We start from the raw sequence: 22,316 nt of genomic DNA, 5'->3' as shown, positions 1-22,316 counted from the left end.
ACATGAAGCTTATAAAAGCAGTTTGATTTATCAAAACCAGCGCACGAAATATGTATACCTAAAAAGCTTTACACAGCTTTGAAAAATCAGCCACCGAAATGCATATATCGGATCAGTATTATTTCAGTGCACACTGTACTATTTTAAAAGCTTAAAATAACAGCCGCGAGTTAATTCCCAAATATGGAAGATAATATTCATCGTTCAAATACAGGTAGATTAACAAAACGAATAAAATGTGAAAACCATGTCAATAAATGGATATCGAAATCACTCCGAATACATATTAACAATAATTGAACAGATTAAAATGGAGTATGGTTTGATAATTGATCAGTGAAACATCACAAGTAATGCATATTTAATGAAATACATTTAAAAACAATTGAAGCAAATAAAGAAAGCATTCAAACACAAAAACATATAATTTTGGTAGTTATTTCACAACTATTGAAATAACACAACTTTTAAATTTAAAATTTAATAATTGAAACATCACAAATACTGCATACATATTTTTGACATCTCATCAAAGATGAAGAAGAATATGGAAGTCTGGGCATTTACGGGGCTGACGACCGTCATAGGCTGGTTTGAGTGATCACCTTACACACGTGTAACATTCACCAATTCTACCCATTATTGACAACCACACTACTCAAATTCTTGGAAGTTCTGTATATATGAACCAATTTAGAAACCTTGTTCTTGAATCACTAGAACTTCACTAGAGACATCTATTGGTGAGATGTAAAGAAGCTTTTTATTAAGCAGAAACTCTTATATTAGTATGTGAGATCCGAATCCTGGATTATAATCACACACATGAGAAACGCCAGATATTACCATTTTCATTTTTATTATTTAAGCTTATAATTTGACCAGACAATTTAATTACAACATTTTGAGTGTGTCCAAATACTTGTTCACAAAATCTGGATTATCTCCAATTACAGGAGTTATTTTCATATTATTTTTCACATCTCATCAAAGATGAAGAAGAATATGGAAGTCTGGGCATTTACGGGGCTGACGACCGTCATTTTTGTCCAGATTTTGTGAACAAGTATTTGGACACACTCAAAATGTTGTAATGCATACTTAATGAAAAACACTTGTGAACAGTTGAGGCAAATTCAACATGCATTTAAACACAAAACTATGCTTTAATATATAATTTTGGTAGTATTTACGATTTTAACAACACAACTTATGTATTGAGAATATTATAAGGTTTAATTTCCTAAAAAATCAAGATTTTTTACAACACAATGACCAACAAATTCTTAGAAATCATACATAAAATATGTAACACATAATAAAACTAATAATAAATATGAAAGACTTATTTGGAATCAGATAAAAACATATTTTTGTTAATTTTTAAATTAATCTTCTTAGGCGTCGATTCGAAAATCGATAATTGGGGGAGAATTGAGAGAGATTTCAAGGACGAATCACGCTCGTTAGATAAGTTTCGTTACACGAGAGAGAGGAAAGATATAACGCAGAGAGAAGGAGAAAGAAAGCTATATGTTCTGACGCCACGGGAGTGGAGCAAAAGAGAGGGATGTTTGTACATAAATATACAACAATACAAAGCGAACCCGGGACATCCAGCATGGTAGCCGAAAGCAGTAACTACTACACTATGCCGGACGATAAACATTCGGGAATAATTCGAATGATAACTGTCAATTAAACACCCTCCTTATCATTCATCGTTCACTTTATGTAATATCACTCAAAAACACAATAATGTTTGAATAATATAATTCTTCGTCAAAACTATTTATAAATTTAAAAAAAATGTAAATAGTTTAATTAGAGGCGAAGAATGTTTGCAAGGACAGAGTGGTGTGGCGCTCTATTCTCTCTGCCTACCCCTGCGGGGAAGCGGCGTGATGGTTAGTTAGTTAGTTAGTTTTTTTCAATTATTTTTTTCTTTCTTTTTTTGTGTGTATTTTAGGTTAAAAAGATTTAAAAAAAAAACAAAAAAAACGTATGTAAAAAGAACTCCACCGACAAGACACAAGGCGGCTTGGTGGTCTGTGCAAAAAATTATGTTAATTATATTTTTTTAATAAATGTTTACAGTATATGTATTTATATGTCTGTATAAAGTTGACGAATAAATCATAAAAAAATATTCAACTATTTTTATTTCAATTAACCATAATTTTTCTATGGCGCCATTACAAAATCATAGCATATCACATGACGTCATCATGTACGTCAGAAGAGATGTAATTTTAATCGCTCAATGTATTCCAGAGTGCGGGGTCACATAGTCAGAAAATTGTAATTACCAGGGCGATGTTTACGCGAAATTAGCTCCTATGTACGTAGCCGTAGGAGATTGTTTTGAAAACGTAACGAGCCGGGCAAAGTTCTATTTAGTTAGTTAACGGTAAACAATACCTTGTCTATATGCATATTGCACGCTATTTATGCAGAATTCAGTCGTATAATTTTACCCTCCACTTGTTCCCCAACAAGAGAGGGTTATATTACTATACAGTCAACCCCCCTATAACGTTGTTAAATGTACAGCGTTATCGGAAAAAAAACGTTACAGGGGGTAAATGTTTTAAATTGTATTTTTACATTTCAATAATCGAAAATGACTTAAATGTGTCATTTTTCAATTAAAATACAAATTGAAAACAATATTTTAGAAAATAATCACTCACTTGATAAAAATATAAGTCTAAATATATTACACACATGCAATATAGGACTTAAATTAGATTACTTAGAAATATTAGAAATAAAAAAAGGCAATTAATATTGATTTACAACTAATAAATTCACAAGTAAATGATTTTGCTAAAAGTCCGTTATTAAATATGTTTCCAATCACTCATCATCCCTGATCCTTTTTTACTGTGACTGACAATGAACAAAAAAATAAAGCCACTTGAGATGTACCTAAGCTTCGTTTCCTAACCGTCAAACTATTTTGAATATTGTTTAGTAGATAGTGTTTATGTATTAATCAGTCTTGATAAAGAAGCGGGTAGCTTCGAAACCGGTAGACATTATAATTAAGTTAAAATAAAATATTTATAGTGATTTTAAAACAAAGTTACATTAAAAGTATAAAATGGAAAATCACTAAGTTAGTGCTTCAAATATAAATCATACAATATTTAAGTTTTTCCCAATCTGGATTATCTACAATTATAGGAGTTATTTTTTATATTTTTTTTGACATCTCAACAAAGATAAAGTTCCAAGAATTTGAGTAGTGTGATTGTCAATCATGGGTAGAATTGGTGAATGTTACACGTGTGTAAAGTGATTACTTAAACCAAACCTTGACGGTCGTAAGTGTCGTGCCCAGACTTCCATATTCTTCCTTATTTATGTATGTTGAAATGTCAAAAATACAATTTCAAAACATTTACTCCCTTTAACGTTCTCTCCGATAGTGCGGTACTTATCTCAACGCTATACGGGGGTTTACTGTACTAAAGTATTATAAGGGGATTTAGTAATATATAGTGCTTATTACTTGAACTGGTATATGGTACGTTTAGATTAGTGGCGGAAACTGAAATTGAGCTAAATGCCCCAATAGATATACTTGACTAGCGCGATTACATTTAAAATTTAACCTAATATAATATCTACCTTCTGATTGCAAACAGCCACATAAGGTATCAAACGTTTTGGCTACTAATTGAGTTTTATTCATTGCACACGACTAGTTTCGAAAACTACAGATGTACAAGACTTCATCGACAGGTGATCACAGAAAAAGGTTTTTGTGATCATTTGTCGATGAAAACATCTGAGGTTTTCCAAACTAGTCGTGCGAAATGAAAAAAAACATGTTTAATTTAAGTTTTACTTAGTAAACACCACAATCTATTAAAATCTATTGTGACACGTGTTTCGATGCATTCCGCGGCATTTTCATAATAGATTTTGAGAAAAAATGGTGTTCACTAAGTAAAACTTGCATAAATAATGTTTCTTTTAATACGTTTAAGAGAAATATTGTTGATGTCTATTTGACTTGTTGATAAAGAAAATTTCTGTTATTCGATAAAAAAAATCAAGTTTATTAATGTAACTTTATTATATAGTTATACTTTTATGTACATGACAGTTTATTTTTAATTTTAGATAAGTGAAAACCTCTAATGGGAATGATATTTTTTATTATTATATTATGTTATTTTTGTTAATAATTCTGTCGGTTTGCCAATTAAAAAAAAAAAAAATGAAACACCGATAGATTTTACCACAAAGAGTCTGCCGAATTCATTAACGATAGTTTTATTTTTATTTTTAATAATCAACATGTCATTTCACAAAGTAAATGCCAAATCAATAAATAATAAAACATGTATATACTTTGTCCGCCTCCGTAGTGTAATGGTCAGCACGCTCGGCTACCGTTCTGGAGGTCCCGGGTTCGATTCCCAAGGGGGGTAAAATAAATATAAGTATTTTTTCACTGTAATATTTATTCAATATTACCATGGATTGGTGAACCATACCTGAAGCGGAGGGCTGATCACCTTTCCTTCATGTGTAAAAACGATCAAGATAACACTGCGTTTATATGACACAGTGCCCTATGCACCATTCGGGTGCGGATAAGGGTTTTATTATTATTTATTATTATTATATAATTATGTACGTATAAATTTAACAAATATATGAAATTAAAATAAATGTAAGTTAAAAATTAATATTTTCTAAGACTTCGTATTTCTCTTTGGTTTCGCAATCTTGTACTTTTCATCAAATACGCCTACAAAATATGAATAAGTATTCGCGATATTAATTATTCCACAGCCGAATGGCTTCCGGAGTCGAGAGTCAAAAGTTTACAGTTCGAGAAATTACAGGGGCGATATTTAAACACGGTCCGGCGTCTCGTCCAATCCGCCGGGATCTAACTCAATTTGTTGTCCTTCAAAATAAATAATCCTACAAGACTGCGCTGCCTTAAAATTTACAATTTAATTAAAGGACGAAAGAATTTCATCAACTTCTAGGGGAGGCTTCTGTCAAGCTGTCACGTGTTTCCGCAGCCTGGGAAATCTCCGTAAGTAATTCACAGCCACCTAGATCGCTGGCAGAGCCCGACGACTGGCGTTGGCCACTCGCCAAATGTGAATCGGAAAATGGGAGACGAATTCGTAAATAAAACAAGAAAAGGAATTTTCTGCTTTACCTAACAACCAGAATTCTCACTGCCAAAACACTTTTTTCAGCATTTTGGCAATGGTATAAGAAAATTCAAGAAGGCTGACATAGATTTATTACGCGATTTTGTAAGTTTTCATTTATTTATTTAAAATAGTAACCAAAAATATTATACACAATTTAATTCATTTGCTAGACATTTCCACTTACAGCATTCTTAATCTTTATAAAATAAAACAACTTTGCATTTAGTTATTGATTTGGCGTTTTATTTGTAGAACTCCATTTTAATTTATGTATTAATTTTAAATCAAACACAGATTTTTTTAGTCTACTAAGTTGTATTTTATTAACAAAAATACATAAAAAATTATACTGTGACAATTTTTTCGCCTTGTTAGGGCATTATAAAACGAATGTGAAGATCAAATGGACTACGGTCCTTATGTAGCTATACAATTCTAAGTGACAGTTTTAACACGTGCAGCAATAATTTATGGGAGACAACAGTAGCTAATGGGGGATGTAGGTATGTACCCAACAATTGTCACAATATAATTTTTTCTGTGTTTTTGTTAATAAAATACAACTTAGTAGACTCAAAAAATCTGTGTTTGATTTAAAATTAATACATAAATATTCTGCTTTATCTAACAACCAGATTTCTCACTGCCAAAACACTTTTTTCAGCATTTTGGCAATGGTATAAGGAAATGTTAAGAAGGCTGACATAGATTTATTGTGCAATTCCCTAAGTTTTTTTTATTTATTTTTATTTAATTAACATAGTTGACGAAAAATAATTTAATTTAATTATTTCCCAAGAAATTTCTACTCTTAACATTTTTAATATTAATTTATTTATTGTTTCGGGATTCACTTTATGGCAAGATATGATTGAATTTCAAATAAATAAACTTGTTTACTACCAATTGAGAATTATATTTTTTAGCGACTAGTTTCGGAAGCTAGTAGATGGAAAACTAGCTTCCAAAACTAGTCGTTAAAAAATAAATATACTTTATACTCAAGTGGTAATAGAAAAGTGTATTTATTTACAATACTTAATTTTACATAGTTACGCTGTTGTCTCCAATAAAGAGACTAAGCTCTTGTGCTTGGAGAGGGACTTACACACAATTTTTATTGTTTATACTTATGAGCGATATAATAGGTTTACTTTAATTTTTTTATCGTATTTTTTTTTGTGTGTAGTTTTATCTCTGCCTCCGTAGTGTAATGGTCAGCACGCTCGGCTACCATTCTGGAGGTCCCGGGTTCGATTCCCAGGGGGGTTCAAATAAATATTTGTGATTTTTCCACTGTAATATTTATTCAATATTACCCTGGACTGGTTCCTGAAGCGGAGGGCTGATCACCTTTCCTTCATGTGTAAACGATCAAGATAATACTGCGTTATTGATGCAGTGCCCTATGCACCATTGGGGTGCGGATAAGGGTTTTATTATTTATTATTATTAGTTTTATCACATAAGAATATTTTTTACAAAATAAACAGCTGATTGTGATGGTAAGAATTTTACTTGAGCATGTTCATTTTAAAAAAAAAGTTTTTTTTTATTATTTAAAAAAATATTAAATTTCATACTTTTTCTGTGAGCCTAAGCGGCTCATTATTAGAAATAGGTATCAAATTGTGGTATAGTGGGTTCTAACCGAGAAACTCTGACTCAAGAGTCTGCGACACAAACCACGGGGCCACAATCCGACAATTATTTTATTTATATAGAATTATTTATTTAAATAGATTCACTTTCATTTATATAGATTTATTTTCTGCTATTTTCAAATATATTTTTTGGAAACGCATGTCGTAAACTCATACGTACTGTGGTTGTCAATCATGAGTAGATTTGGTGAATGTTGCACATGTGTAAGTAAAGTGATCACTTAAACAGTCTATGATCGATCATAAGTAAATGTAAATGCCCAGACATTCATATTTGTGTAGCCTACTTTCAGAATCCGCCATATCCATGTAAGTCGATTATACAAAAAAATGCAAAATTCTCCGGGCAACATGTATGGTATGTTAAAAAGATTTGTCTGTCTTTAGATAAAATATTATGAAAAAGAGAATTTACCCATTTTTTAAGAGACACAAACCGATGATGACGTCATCTCAATTTTTGACCTATCCCCGCTCTCTGATAGGCCGATATGGGTCAGAGGGCAAGTTCCATGAATATATCGGAATTTGAAATACAACGCTGTTTTTAAGTATTTTTTGCAGGATTTTCATGTACATAATTATTTTAAACAATAAAACCCACAATTGGCATTCCGATAGAGTATATATTTTTAAATCTTATAAAATTGGATCTGGCGGATTTTGAAAGTAGGCGACGCATTTGTTTAGATATCAAAATATATCGCTCACTCCTTTCAAAAACGTCATAAATACAAAAACTTGATTTTTCAGGAGAACGTTTTTAAAGTTTAAAAATATAATACAATGTATTCAAAATAAATATCAAGCCACTTATTGAACTTTTTACTGTGCAACAGATCTTTCTAGGTAAAACCTGACTGTTTTTTCTCCATTTGAAAAATATTTAGTTTATTTAAAAAAAATATTGAACAATACCTTTTCTTCAAAATGCAAAAAACAACACTTTCTGCCCTGTAGCGGGTAAATATTAAGTTAAAAATATGCCTCTTTTGCTGGAATTTAGTACATTTTCTAGGCATTCCGAAAACATGCACAACTGAAAATTGTCGATTTTTGATTTATGACGTTCTTGAAAGGAGTGAGCGATATATGTATAACTCCGTAGTGAAGATTATCCAGATTTGTACACAAGTATTTGGACACACTCAAAATGTTGTAAATTATGAAGTGAATTTACCACCTAAGCACTGTATAGCTAAACGCGCTAACCATTACACTACGGCGTCGGATACGCCGATGATAAGTATTACGAATAAAGTCAAGGACAAAAAACATTCAACAAAAATGAAAAATACATAAATCATGAAAAGATTTCTCTTCCTTAAAAAAATATTTGATTTTTTTTGTGAATGAAAAAAATCAAAGGATCGTTTTCTTAGAAATTTTATAACTTTCTCAGGTTTTCAGTACGGCGATCAAGCAGTCGAAAGTTGATGAAAAATTCCTTTTATATCTTCCGTGTAATATACACGGTAAAGGTAAAATTTAGGCGGAAATAAATTAACTTACGCGTAGGAAACACTCTGAAATATTAAAAATATATATAATGTACCCGTCTTTGATACAACGCGCGGCATTAAATTCCTGAAAATTAGATAGGATTACCGAACAATATACAGGAAGCAGCACATACCGTGATTCATTTTACTACCGAGAGTAAAGTAAGGAGCTGGATTAAACACTTTTTTTCTCTACGCCAGAGGTTCCCAAACTCTTTTATCTCGTAGACCCCTTGCCTTACCTGATATTGATTTTTATCAAATTCATTAACTTCAAATGTATTTTTGACAGCCGGTATATGTAGTGTTACTCACTTTGAACCACACATGTTAGGTTTTATACATTTATATTTTTAATTCAAATTAAAACATAGACCCCTTGCAAGTTGTCATAGACCCCTGGGGGTCGATATAGACCACTTTGGGAATCACTGCTCTACGCTGAAAGTGTAGAATAAAAACAATAAGAAAAACTATCTACATTAATTATTAATGGATACAGTTGATATGTTTTTAAAGAAATCAATGCTTAGTTGCCAAGCCATTACAAATATCAGAGAAAATTATTATCGAATCATTATAGGTATTATTTTTTGACATCTCAACAAAATTGAAGAATAATATGTGATGTAGTTTTTATTAATTTTTGTTGTTGTTATTTTGTTTAAAAAAAAAAAATATATAAAAAACTATATTGATATATATATATATATATATATATATATATATATATATATATATATATATATATATATATATATATATATATATATATATATATATATATCAATATATATAAATATTATTTTTTTGACCACAGCATTAGGGCGTCATCTGTGTTCCGTCCGTACTGTCGGAGCGTTACATGTGAAATGTCAGTGACATCAATTACGAAAAATACCGTCTTGAAAAAAATTGGTCTCGAATAATTTGATATCGTATATTAAGGACAGTTTCATTCAACTGTAGAATCGAAATTTTTTGTCATATTTAAGAGATGAAAATTTAAAAAAAAAACATTATGAATAAAACGTTTTCTTTACAACATTTTGAGTGTGTCCAAATACAAATCTGGATCATCTCCAATTATGGGAGTTTTATATTATTTATTGACTTCTCATCAAAGACGAAGAAGAATATGGAATTCTGGGCATTTACGGGGCTTACGACTATCATACGCTGGTTTAAGTGATCACTTTACACACGTGTAACATTAACCAATAGTACCCACGATTGACAACCACACTACTCAAATTGGAGACATCTATGGTAAGAAAAGCTCAAAAAAAATATAAATAATAAAACCCTTATCAGTACCCCAATGGTGCATAGGGCACTGCTTCATATAAATGCAGTGTTATCTTGATCGTTTACACGTGAAGGAAAGGTGATCAGCCCTCCGCTTCAGGTACCAGTCCAGGGTAATATTGAATAAATATTACAGTGAAAAAATCACTTATATTTATTTGCCCCCCCCTTGGGAATCGAACCCGGGACCTCGGTAGCCGAGCGTGCTGACCATTACACTACGGAGGCGGACAAAATCGGAAATATTGGAAATAATCCTATCTGAATTATTATATATAAAACAAGGCAGGAGTTGATAACCAAATTATATCAAATCATGGTTATTAACTCCTGCCTTGTTTTATATATATGTAACATAACAATTTGTATAGCCTCCCACTAGTCTGATGATGTCGGTAACGACGAAACCCGGTCGCTGGTCAAATAAAAAAAAAGTGGAAAAGCTAAAAATATTGGTTTTAATTTAATAATATATTTAAATAATATACAACTTTATAGTAGACTTTAAAGCTGTATTTTATCTATTTTATTTATTTAAATCAGTATTTGAATCAACATTCAATCCATAAATTTTTATATTGTTATTCTACAGAGTCAACACCAAATAAATAGAAAATCTAAATATTTAGTTCTCTCACATTAAATTAAATTGAATTAGCAAGACTTACGGATGCCGAAGGTTCGTCAACTTCAGAAATATACTCTCCATAGAAATCGAGTCTCCGATAGTTGTCGGGCAAGATCGGACGGGATTCATTGTCAAACTTGAACTGGCTCTGGCGTTATCAACATTATTTACAGGGATTGGTGAAAACGGCAAAACGCAGGCGGGTGCGAAAACAAAACAATACAAAAACAATCACAAACAGCACAATTCTAAGTTCAAACGTAGCACAAGAATAGTAAATACAAACTTAGCACAAAAATAGTAAAACGTTCAAATCAAATACAGCACAAACAAGACGGCATTACAGTGGAAAAAAAGCTGCAAATAATAAATTTACCAACAACTGAAAATAAAAATAAAAATTATACCGAATACAAAATATATACACATATCACTAATGGAGTATATATATATATATATATATATATATATATATATATATATATATATATATATATATATATATATATATATATATATATATATATATATATTTAAATATATATATATATATATATATATATATATATATATATATATATATATATATATATATATATATATATATATATATATATATATATAAATATATATATGTATATATATATATATATATATATATATAAATATATATATATATATATATATATAAATGTCAGAAATATATAGAAAAATGAATGTGTTTTATCGTATATGTCGTTGGAAGACATAAGCTATCGTGCTGTAAGTTTCAGGTTCGATTTCCAGGGGGGGTCAATTGTCAATTTTAAAATTAGTTATTTTTTAACTCTTATATTTATTTGATCACTCTGAACTGATGCCTGATTTTGCTTTCACGCAATATACAATCAAGATAACGTTGCTTCGTTAAGATAAAGTGCTCTATGTAGGATTGGGTGCGGATAAGGGTTAAAAGAAGAAGAAGAATATAAGAATTAAATGTATTCGTTCATTTGACATACAATTTTGGTGAGCACTTGATATTATTAAATCAGTTTCCAGTCCGCTGTGGTCACTATATAATCAAATATAATTACAATATACTAAATACACTTGACAATTACACTGCTACAAACAATACAATTAATTTGAGAGTAGACCGCAAATTATTTGTGTCAAGCCATAGTCAAATGGAATAATTTTAATCTAACAACGTCGGTTGAGTACTCTAAATTAGAGGTCAGCAAAGATCCGGTAATTCAGAGGATCTATATCCGAGGATCTGTTTACCTCAAGAGATCCGTTCACTAAGACCAGATCACTTGAATGATGAATCTTTCACAAAAAAAATCAAAAATTCCATTTCTATCCAAACAAAATTAATTTAAATTTACAGCAATTTACATTAAAAATTAAAAATGACCCCAATTCTATTTTAAATAAAAAAAGTTGATAATTTTAGTTAGCAAGTGTTTTTATAACTGTCTTATTTATGCGTACGTTTATCATAGAATAATACACCATAGCAAAACACAAGCATTTTCTGTAAAAATATTAATAATATTACTTTAAAAAAAATTTTTTTCGGCAAAAAAGAACACATTTCATTTTTCATAATATTTTTTCAGGAAATGGTAATGTCTGAAAAATAATGCAAGCATATCTACAAAAAAAGTTTTTGAATTATTTTGCCCAACAATTTCGAACGATGTCATTTCAATTGTTGATATTATTGATTCTAGCTTAATGAAAAAAATGTTATTTAAAAAATTCTAATGACTTCCAATTAGGTAATATGCGACCATTAAGGATTCTCTAAGGACACTTTGATTCACTTTGGGGTAAAAAAAAATACGTGATTGAAATGATCATTTCATCTTGTTTTTCAATAAAATTGATATTCCTCGTGAGTGCCGATAATATTCTGAACCCAATCTGTATCCAATGGTGCATAGGGCATCACTTGTGATCAACGTAGTGTTAATTGATAGTTCATTGTATGAAGGCTAGGTGATCAGTCCTGCGTTGAAGTTCCTTGAATCTAGGACTGGAATATATATGAAGGGATTGATAAGATATCATGGCTAACGATATAAGTGCTAAATTGGAAAGAAATGGAAGAGAGAATTGAAATCTGTGTTGGGAATAGGAGGGATAATCTAGTGTGGGCCAATCAGGAACTTCTCAGCATTTGCTCATTGCTGGGCGGAAACCACGTAAAACCCCTAAGGATAAGCTGGACTGTTGAATGTCGTCAACAGGCCTTCCGTTCCACTAGAAGAGGGTTCGGCATTTTGTGTCCTAGCTTGGTTTATGGTACCAATGTCCTTATCACCTTGCCTACATGTTATAAACAATCGAGATAACACTAACTGAATACGATGCAGTACCCTATGCACCATTGAATGCATATAATGAGGGTTAAAGAGTAAAGAAATAAATAATTGCTTGTAAACAAAAATTATCAAAATTCACGAAACAAGGGCAAATTAACTCAAAAAAATAATGCGTTCAATTTCAAAAATACCAGGAGCACATAAGTCATGAGACGGATGATGCTAGCCTACTTCTCACGCTTACATGCTTGTCTTTATCATGCACTACGGCTAAGTCACACGGGCCATGCGCCGGGAGCGCAGAGACCGGAGGAGTAAGCGCAGCCGACCAGGCGTCTTCGTCGGAAGCTAGCAGCGCATGCGCGGCCGTCGCTAAGGCGTCCTCGCTCACCCTTTTGTGATTCTCCGGAAGGTTCAGGTTGCACTCGTTGTCGAACCGGAACTGGCTCTGCCGGCGCCGGAAACGGAAGCGGGGCAAGAAAAAAGGGTTAGTAATGGAGTCGAAATTTTACAATTAGATCCTGGAAAACCTCGGCGCCCTCTCGCTAAAAATTCGCCATTGAAAAAGGCGCAAACGACATTATTTCATTAAAAAGTAAAGCGTCTTAAATAGGACTTCAAAAGGCACAAAAGGGCACCGCTTAATACTTCTGAAATAAAAATATTTAAAAATATTAAAGGGAAAACATCAAACGTCCCACAAAAAATATGTTTCACAAATTGGTATTTGTATCTCCTACTCAGGGTGCCTCTGCGGAAAAAAGATTTATTGACATAATATCAGGGAAAAACATACAAAAGAAACATTCATACATAGGTACCCTAAAAATATTAATACTTCAATAAATATGGCAAGGAGATTGGGGTCACATCAACCACCATTAAAAATTATTTAAAATAATGAATAAAATAATAAATTTGTAATTAAAATTTATATTGATTCATGATACTCCGACTACTGCTATAGTTTTCATATTTTTGAAGGACCCGCAGCCTGAGGACGAGGAGAACTGACCCCAGCAGTCTACAACGACGATAAGATTTCATGGAGCCAGTAAGAAGAAGATCGCTGGTAGCGGTATAGCACTTTGAAACTACCAATGCCTTATACCAAGTCATCGTATTGTTCCCGCTCAGTGTTGACAGTCGGCATGCTCATGACAGGCGCTGACGCGCCAACAATGGCAGTTCGCCATCTCGCCGAAACTTGCCACAGAGGCGGCGCATTGTGCCGCCGCGACGCGTCGCGGCGGCCGGCGGCACAATGGGCCGGTCGGGGCCGGCTGCAGGCGACAGGCGACAAGGCGACCCGCGAGGGGATCGTTAACGTCGACAAGTGGAGACGTCGACGCGGGATAATGCTCGTTAGCGAGTGGAGAAAAAAGGTAACGCAAGTCGAGAGATGAGCGCGGCTTTCTTCGTCGCCCGTCTATTAGGTAAGCTCATGAACCAATTTCAGGGGGTTTTATATCATATTGCAATATAATATGTGGAGGTCCTCACTAAAAGGTTACATTTCCAATATTGCGCAAAAATCATTTTAATGCAAATCAGTTCCGTTTACTGTATTATATCGAAATCTTAATTAAAATTGAGGCAAAACGTGACCAATCCTGTGTTAAAACAATATGAAATCGGAAAAACGTAACAATTGTACAAGCTAGAATTCCTGATAACTTCATTTCATTTATAATGGAAATGTAACGTTTTGGTGAGGACCTCCACATTTACAAAAAATATATATTTTTTAATTCATAGTGTTCTACTTCCAAATTTATTGTTTACTCTTGGGACCATCAATACGTGACGAAACAAATAAACACATGTTGGATTCATCAAATAAAACTTGGTATCGATAACCATCATTCTTCTTATGGAAATTATTCATGAACGCTATTATTGCATATGTGGCGGTCCTCACCAAAACGTTACATTTCCATTATAAATGATTTAAAGTAATCAGGAATTCTAGCTTGTGGAATTGTTACGTTTTGGTGCGATTTCATATTGGTTCAACACAGGATTGGTCACGTTTTGTCGCAACTCTAATTAAGATTTCGATAGAATACAGTGAACAGAAGGGATTTGCATTCAAAGGGTATTTTGTGCAATATTCGAAATGTAACTTTTTAGCGAAGACCTCCACAATTATAGTCTGTTACATGGTCTTATAAACCAGAGCAGCAGACCAGCCAGAAGATGTACAAAAGGGGTTCTATTGCATACATTTTCAATACTTAATTTCAATTAAAACTTTGACAAATCGACAATTTCAAGGGTACCTTGTATCCCGGGCCGAGCCTGTGCATGGCGCAGATCTGGTGCGTAGTGAGAGCTTCGGAGAAGAGGTAGATGGCGCTCATCTGGCCGCAGAACACCCTCTCCTCGTCCAACTCTGGCGTGGCACCGATGTAACACTTGTCAAACGGCTGGGGAAATATACACACACATTATAAACAGACATATTCACGAATTACTAATGTACCTGGCCAGGCGTTGCCTTAGCTGAGTATGGTTTATGGAAAAAAAAAAGAAAAAATAAAGATATTTTTTTGAATATTTAAAGAATTAACTTTGTGGATCATTGTAATATATTATTTGGAGACAACATTTTGAGTGTGTCCAAATACTTGTTCACAAAATCTGGATTATCTCCAATTACAGGAGTTATTTTCATATTATTTTTTGACATCTCATCAAAGATGAAGAAGAATATGGAAGTCTGGGCATTTACGGGGCTTACGACCGTCATAGGCTGGTTTGAGTGATATAAGAGTTTCTGCTTAATAAAAAGCTTCTTTACATCTCACCAATGGATGTCTCTAGTGAAGTTTTAGTGATTCATGAACAAGGTTTCTAAATTGGTTCATATATATAGAACTTCCAAGAATTTGAGTAGTGTGGTTGTCAATAATGGGTAGAATTGGTGAATGTTACACGTGTGTAAAGTGATCACTCAAACCAGCCTATGACGGTCGTAAGCCCCGTAAATGCCCAGACTTCCATATTCTTCTTCATCTTTGATGAGATGTCAAAAAATAATATTATTTGGAGAAATGGAAAGAATTTGTTTTTGAAAATGTAGAATTAAAGAAGAAAGATAGAAAAACATGGTCCATTCTCTAAATGTAACAAGTGAATAACAGCTTCAGCATGTATGAGAAATGAAAAAGTTTTCTGTACAGTTTCATTATTGCTTATGTATCTTTCTAGTAATTTTTTTGAATACCTGTCACAGGTAAAAACATGTTTAAATATATTAATATATTCTTTCTTGAAATATCAATACGATAAGTACTCATTATTTTTAGCGTGTCCAAATACATGTTCACAAATCTGGGTTTTCTCCAGTTAGGAGTAATTTTTACATTTTGACATCTCAACATAGATGAAGAAGAATATATAATATATTGTTCTTCTGAGATGTCAAAAATATAACGATACGTTATGTTCGCAACAGGGGAAAAGGATAATTAATATAATTCAGACAAAATGATATGAAAATAAAAGAAAACATATAGAAAACACGCTGTCCATCCTCACTAGGTACAGTATATACTTTAACGTCCACCACTTTCTTACACATTGTTTATAATCAAACATCAAAGTATTCTTCTAAGATGTCAAAAATATAACAAAACGTTATGTTCGCAACAGGGGAAAAGGATAACTAATATAATTCAATTTATTATTAGATTAAAACCAATATTTTTAGCTTTTCCACTTTTTTATTTGACCAGCGACCGGGTTTCGTCGTTACCGACATCATCAGACCAGTCTGATGATGTCGGTAACGACGAAACCCGGTCGCTGGTCAAATAAAAAAGTGGAAAAGCTAAAAATATTGGTTTTAATCTAATAATAAATTAAAAATGCAATTCCATCACGAAGTGTCAGTGGATAATATAAATCTATTAATATAATTCAGAAAAAAATATATGAAAATAAAATAAAACATATAGAAAACACGCTGTCTATCCTCACTAGGTACAGTATATACTTTAACGTGAATTTACATTAGAATACAGAACGTGAATTTTGGCACTCTATAACATTAGGGTTCAATTCTAGTCTCCAATTGTAGACTCGAATTCATAATTTCGAATTACTGAGGATTGGGCTCTCGTCGGAATTTAAGGCAACGGGCAATTGGGGTCGTGAAATTATTGTAATACGATCACTTCGAGGATAATTCGGACCCGTCGGCACCGAGAACAAATAGAAATCAGGCGAAATAACGAATTAAACCATATTATTATGTGGGCAAATTTATTTAGGATTCGGCTAACCAAACAAAAAAGACATTCTCGAAAGGGTTAACGGTAAAATTATGGCCGAAACTGAAAGCCTAATTGATACGTAACATAAATAATAAAACTGAATGTGAAAACTCAGCTTTAGTATTCAAAGAGAGTAGTTTGAATTAAAAGATAAAATCAAACGATATCTAATATATTTCAAATACAAAAAATGCTTGTATAAGACCAGTTTTGAGATAATTAACGTAGCAACGAAAAGCCTAGTTTCGAGAAAAACAGATGTTGTCATCAGTTTGTATTATCATTCGTTGATGAGAACATTTGTGGTTCTCGATTCATCCTAGTTTTCAATGAATAAGACAATGGATATCATCAATTTTAATTAAGTATATAGTAGTCGTACAGGAGAAAGTGACCAACTATCAAAACGTAAAATGTTCAGGATGGCCATTTAAGTCACTTTTGTTTGGCAAGAAAACAACAAGCAATAAAATCAATGCAGTTAGTCATTTTTACTAAGTCAATATATTATATAATACTTCCAAGTTTAAAATCCTTTGGGATTTTTTCAGGGCAATATTAAGCTAGTAAGATAGCAAATAGTCAATGATCACGTTTTTGGTAAACAATGCACTTGGTCACTTTCTCCTGTATGACTACGATATATGTTGTATATTGGTATTATAATGTAACAGAGGTAGATAATATCCGAATCAGTGCATAACAAAATCGTACGTTCAACAGCACACACACATTCTAAATCCAATATGGTAACACCCGCCGTGTGGCATGTTGAGCCATCCTGTTGAAACCACGGCTCTGTCAAATCAATGCCATTCAGCTGAGGTACGAATAAGTCAGTAATCATGGTTCTGTACCGCTCTCCATTGACCATAACATTCTGGCCGGTATCGTCTTTTAAAAAATATGGACCAATGATTCCACCTGCCCATGAAGCACATCAAATACTGGCCCACACAAAATATGGGCCCAAAACATTACTGCAAAAAATAAAAGAGCAAAAGGTAACTTACATCGTTGGTGGAGACGAACCAGGCCATCTCGGTGCTGGACGCAAGTTGGCCATTGACCAGGCACTTGATTTCGCTCTTGGTCCAGCGGTTGTAGATGTACACTATGGCGATCATGTACCACTTCCTCGGCTGGAACTCGTACTTCACGCAGTGCTGGAAACCCTTCCCCTTGACCTTCATGGAGGTCAGGACGAGGCAGTTCCCGACGAAGTGCGCGGAGTATCCGACTCCCTTGCTAGTCTTGAAGCTGGAATAAAATAAACCAAAATATTACGAGGAGGAAATTTGAAGGTAACAGGAATACGGAAAGGATAAAGAGAGTTAATATTCCGCGAAGGTTCCACTGGAGGTTTGGTAAGGTAAGGTTATTTTTATTATTGCTTAAACCCTTATCCACACCCGATGGTGCTTAGGGCACTGCATCATATAAACGCAGTGCTATCTTGATCATTAACACATGAAGGAAAAGTGATAAGCCCTCCGACTTATAATTAGGGTAATATAGTTAGGGTAATATTGAATAAATATAAGAATGCAAAAATCACTTGTCTTTATGTGACCCTTCCTTGGAATCGAACCCGGGACCTCCAGTACTGTAGCCGAACGTGCTGACCATTACACTACGGAGGTAGAAAGCTTAGGTAAGGTATCTCTTATCTTCTGCTGGCAGAAGAAAATGTATGATACAAAAGCTATTGGATAGAATCCTACAATTACTTCTTTTTGTTTAATATAATCTATTTAAAGAAAGATGTGAATGAATTTACCTAACCGATTCTCACAAAAAAAATCTTCTTTTTCTTCAACCCTTAACCGCACCCGATGGTGCATAGGGCACTACATCATATAAACGCAGTGTTATCTTGATCACTAACACATAAAGAAAAGCTAATCAGCCCTACGCTCAGATACCAGTCCAGGGTAGTATTGAATAAATATTAGCGTGAAAAATTATTGATAAATATTTGACCTTCCTCTGGGAATCGAACCCAAGACCTCCAGTAACATAATTACACCAAGGAGACGAACAAAAGAAATACAGAATTCTTATCTAATAAAATCTTAAAATAATACACACAAATAATAGTTAGAATTCAAACTTAATAAAAGTATAAAACAAAAATTTTCGCGAATTTAGTTTTAGAGAAAAAATATTTTTTTAAGGAAAGTACCTACCCACTTAAAAAAAATAATTTATTTGTCAAAAAGGAATTTTGTAAAAATAAATTATACGATTTCTCACGATGTAAAGGAAGATTTATTGAAAAATTAAATTAATATTTCTCAGCGTGATAAAATTACCATTGTGTTTCAGTGATATTGGAAATAAATCATGAGACCAGGAGCGCAGAAGTTTCGCGAGCAAAGATAACGCGAAACGAAATAAAATGATAAGGCAAAATTATAAAACGTAGTCACTTTCAAAATACATCAATCTTACCATTTATGTCTGAAAACAGGAGTAAGATAACTTCCAAAGTAAATTTAATGCTTTTGTAATTTCCACCCTTATCTTTCAGATATTAAATAATGTAGCACAATATTATTCATTGGAGGTAACAATTATTTCACGAGTCCTATTATTTGTCTATTTTATACCGTCAATTCTGAAATGTAATTAAAATATTTTGTATTCTCAATAGATTTTTTTACAACATTTTGAGTGTGTCCAAATACTCAAAATGTTGTAAATAAATTATCTGGTCGAATTATAAGCTTTAATAATAAAAATTAAAATGATATTTTCTGGCGTTTCTCACGTATGTGATTATAATTCAGAATTCGGACCTCACGCACTAATAAAAGAGTTTCTGCTCAAAAAAAATCTTATTTTCATCTCACCAATAGATGTCTCTAGTGAAGTTCTAGTGATTCAAGAACAATGTTTCGAAATTGGTTCATATAGGTAGATAAAACTTCCAAGAATTTGTGTAGTGTGGTTTCAATAATGGGTAGAGTTGGTGAATGTTACACGTGTGTAAAGTGATCATTTAAACCAGCCTATGACGGTCGTCAGCCCCGTAAATGCCCAGACTTCCATATTCTTCTTCATCTTCATGAGATGTCAAAAAATAAGATTTTTTTTAAATTTGTTTTTATTGAAAGGCAACATAATATTGATATTTGCGTAAGTATTAATTGATAATAAGCTTTTTGTATATTTACACCGTTATTTATGATTTGCCTTTATTATAAAATGGTGGGGGAAAAAATACAGATTTTCAGTAAATAAAAATTTAAATTTTGGACCAGTTCAAATATTTAACGAATTTCCGGAATAATATCATTCCTTCCGGTAGCGATGATGTAATTAATGAAACGCAGAGTCCGCAAAAGTGGTAAAAAATAAACATAGAACCGAGAAAAATTTAAAACAAATATAACATTTTTAACCCAAAGGAATTATTAATAAATAATACCGCAATGTGAATGAATTAAAACAAAATTGAAAGCCTTCCAGCATTTTTTTAGATCCGATACAGGCTTCTAGGCTTCCTGGAAGATACATGCAGACATATACATGTTTAGAAGCTAAGAATAAAAAAATAGGGAAAAATGTTATAAATTTTATTCAAATTTCATTATTAATGACATTTTTTGCAAATTTATCGCAACTCAAATTAAAATAAAAATCCCTTTAAAATATAACCACTTTGCGATCTCTAATGTATTTTTGACCGCCTCTGTGGTGTAATCGTAAGCGCGTTTAGCTACCGTGCTGGAGGTCCCGGGTTCGATTCCCAGTGGGAGTGAAAATAAATATTAGTGATTTTACAATCTATTAATTTAATATTACCCTAGACTGATCCCTTAAGCGTTGGAGTGATCACCTTGCCTTTATGTAAGTAACGAACAAGATAACAATGCGTTAATACGATACAGTGCCCTATGCACCATTGGGCGCGGATAAGGTTATAAGAGTGAGAGATTGTATTGTGGACCAAACTATACAAACCTTCTTCATTTAATTAGATAAATGATATAATTGAGAATACATTAAATCTAGAATATTGGAAAAAGTTAAGCGTTCCGGACAAATTAGCTTGAAACGTCTCTTGGTTCGATCAAGTTTAAAAAAAAAATAATAGGATGCTGGTGCAGAAAATTTGGCCAGTTTGCCTTTGCTGTTGCGGACTCAGTGACATGGGATTCTTTTAGACTAGCATTTTAAAACTTATGAGACGATTTTACATTATTTTTTTACATCTCATCAAAGATGAAGAAGAATATGGAAGTCTGGGCATTTACGGGGCTGACGACCGTCATAGGCTGGTTTAAGTGATCACTTTACACACGTGTAACATTCACCAATTCTACCCATTATTAACAACCACACTACTCAAATTCTTGGAAGTTCTATAAATATGAAACAATTTAGAAACCTTGTTCTTGAATCACTAGAACTTCACTAGAGACATCTATTGGTGAGATGTAAAGAAGCTTTTTGTAAAGCAGAAACTCTTATATTAACACTTTAAAAAAAAAAAAGAAAATAACTCCTGTAATAAGAGATAATCCAGATTTTGTGAACAAGTATTTGGACACACTCAAAATGTTGTAGACGATTTTATGTTTAAAAAACAGATTTTTATCAACAAAAAAATAATTTTAAAAAATCCCCAATTTTGATAAAAACGTCCCTGAAGAAGCATTTTACAAAAATGTTTTATAATATATATTTTTTATTACGAATATTAAAAAAATACACATTTGGAAAGATCAAAAGCATTATGTACTTATTTAAAAAAAACTTTATTAAAATATTTTTTGTTGACTGTCAATTATTTCATTCAGAGCGATTTACGGTCGAATGACTCGGATACTAAAATGGGGGAAAGATTCAATTCGCGATTTTCGCGAAAACATATTTTCCCTAAATATTTTTAATGCGATATAAAAAGGCAAAAAGCGTGTCAAATAAGGATTCATAAATGACCGTTTAGTATTCACGAATATAAAATTTTCTTATTTAGATTTATGAAAAAGTTAACGAGAAATCTCATTTTAATGTTATTTATTGTACCGAATATAATGTATTCTAAATTGTAATTTTTCATGATAATTTCATCTCATATTTTAATTTTAAATCGTCAAAACGATTTTTTGCCAGCATCGAAAATTATATAAATATGCTCTTAAAAATATATAAATATACATGATGTTTCAGAAGAATTTTGCGAAACTCCACAGGGTTTATTCACTGCGGTGATATAAAAAGTTTCATAAGTTCATTTTTTGTTGCAAAGAAAAATTATATATCAAATAAATGTGGGATTTATACAAGTGGAAATCTATGAAGGACCAAAGAGAGAGGAAGAGACTTTTACGAAATGTATAGTCACTATTAAATACAACAGTTATATGAAAAGTTTATATGAAAAGTAACATAGTATTAATGAAACGTGTTAAAAAT

The 22,316-nt window shown here is 32.4% G+C and overlaps 1 protein-coding gene across 11 annotated transcripts in view; it reads right to left on the bottom strand.

Moving 5' to 3' along the window:
• rg (A kinase anchor protein rugose) overlaps positions 1-22,316 on the bottom strand; it is a 620,520-nt gene that overhangs the window by 306,314 nt on the left and 291,890 nt on the right. For 9 of the 11 annotated variants that reach the window (XM_088271653.1, XM_088271655.1, XM_088271654.1 and 6 more), the window contains exons 7-9: positions 17,903-18,149; positions 14,892-15,038; positions 10,335-10,442 (exon numbers count right to left, since the gene is read on the bottom strand). In XM_088271653.1, coding sequence (XP_088127779.1) covers positions 10,335-10,442; positions 14,892-15,038; positions 17,903-18,149 — 502 coding nt within the window. Of the gene's footprint in view, positions 1-10,334; positions 10,443-13,000; positions 13,058-14,891; positions 15,039-17,902; positions 18,150-22,316 lie in introns of all 11 variants that reach the window. The other 2 variants (XM_088271658.1, XM_088271664.1) reach the window with 1 other exon arrangement.

This window comes from Brachycentrus maculatus, unplaced genomic scaffold (genome assembly GCF_059751285.1).
Source record: "Brachycentrus maculatus isolate JH-2025_06_01 unplaced genomic scaffold, ASM5975128v1 h1tg000454l, whole genome shotgun sequence".
NCBI lineage: Eukaryota > Metazoa > Arthropoda > Insecta > Trichoptera > Brachycentridae > Brachycentrus > Brachycentrus maculatus.
This window is presented reverse-complemented; position numbering and strand designations above follow the sequence as displayed.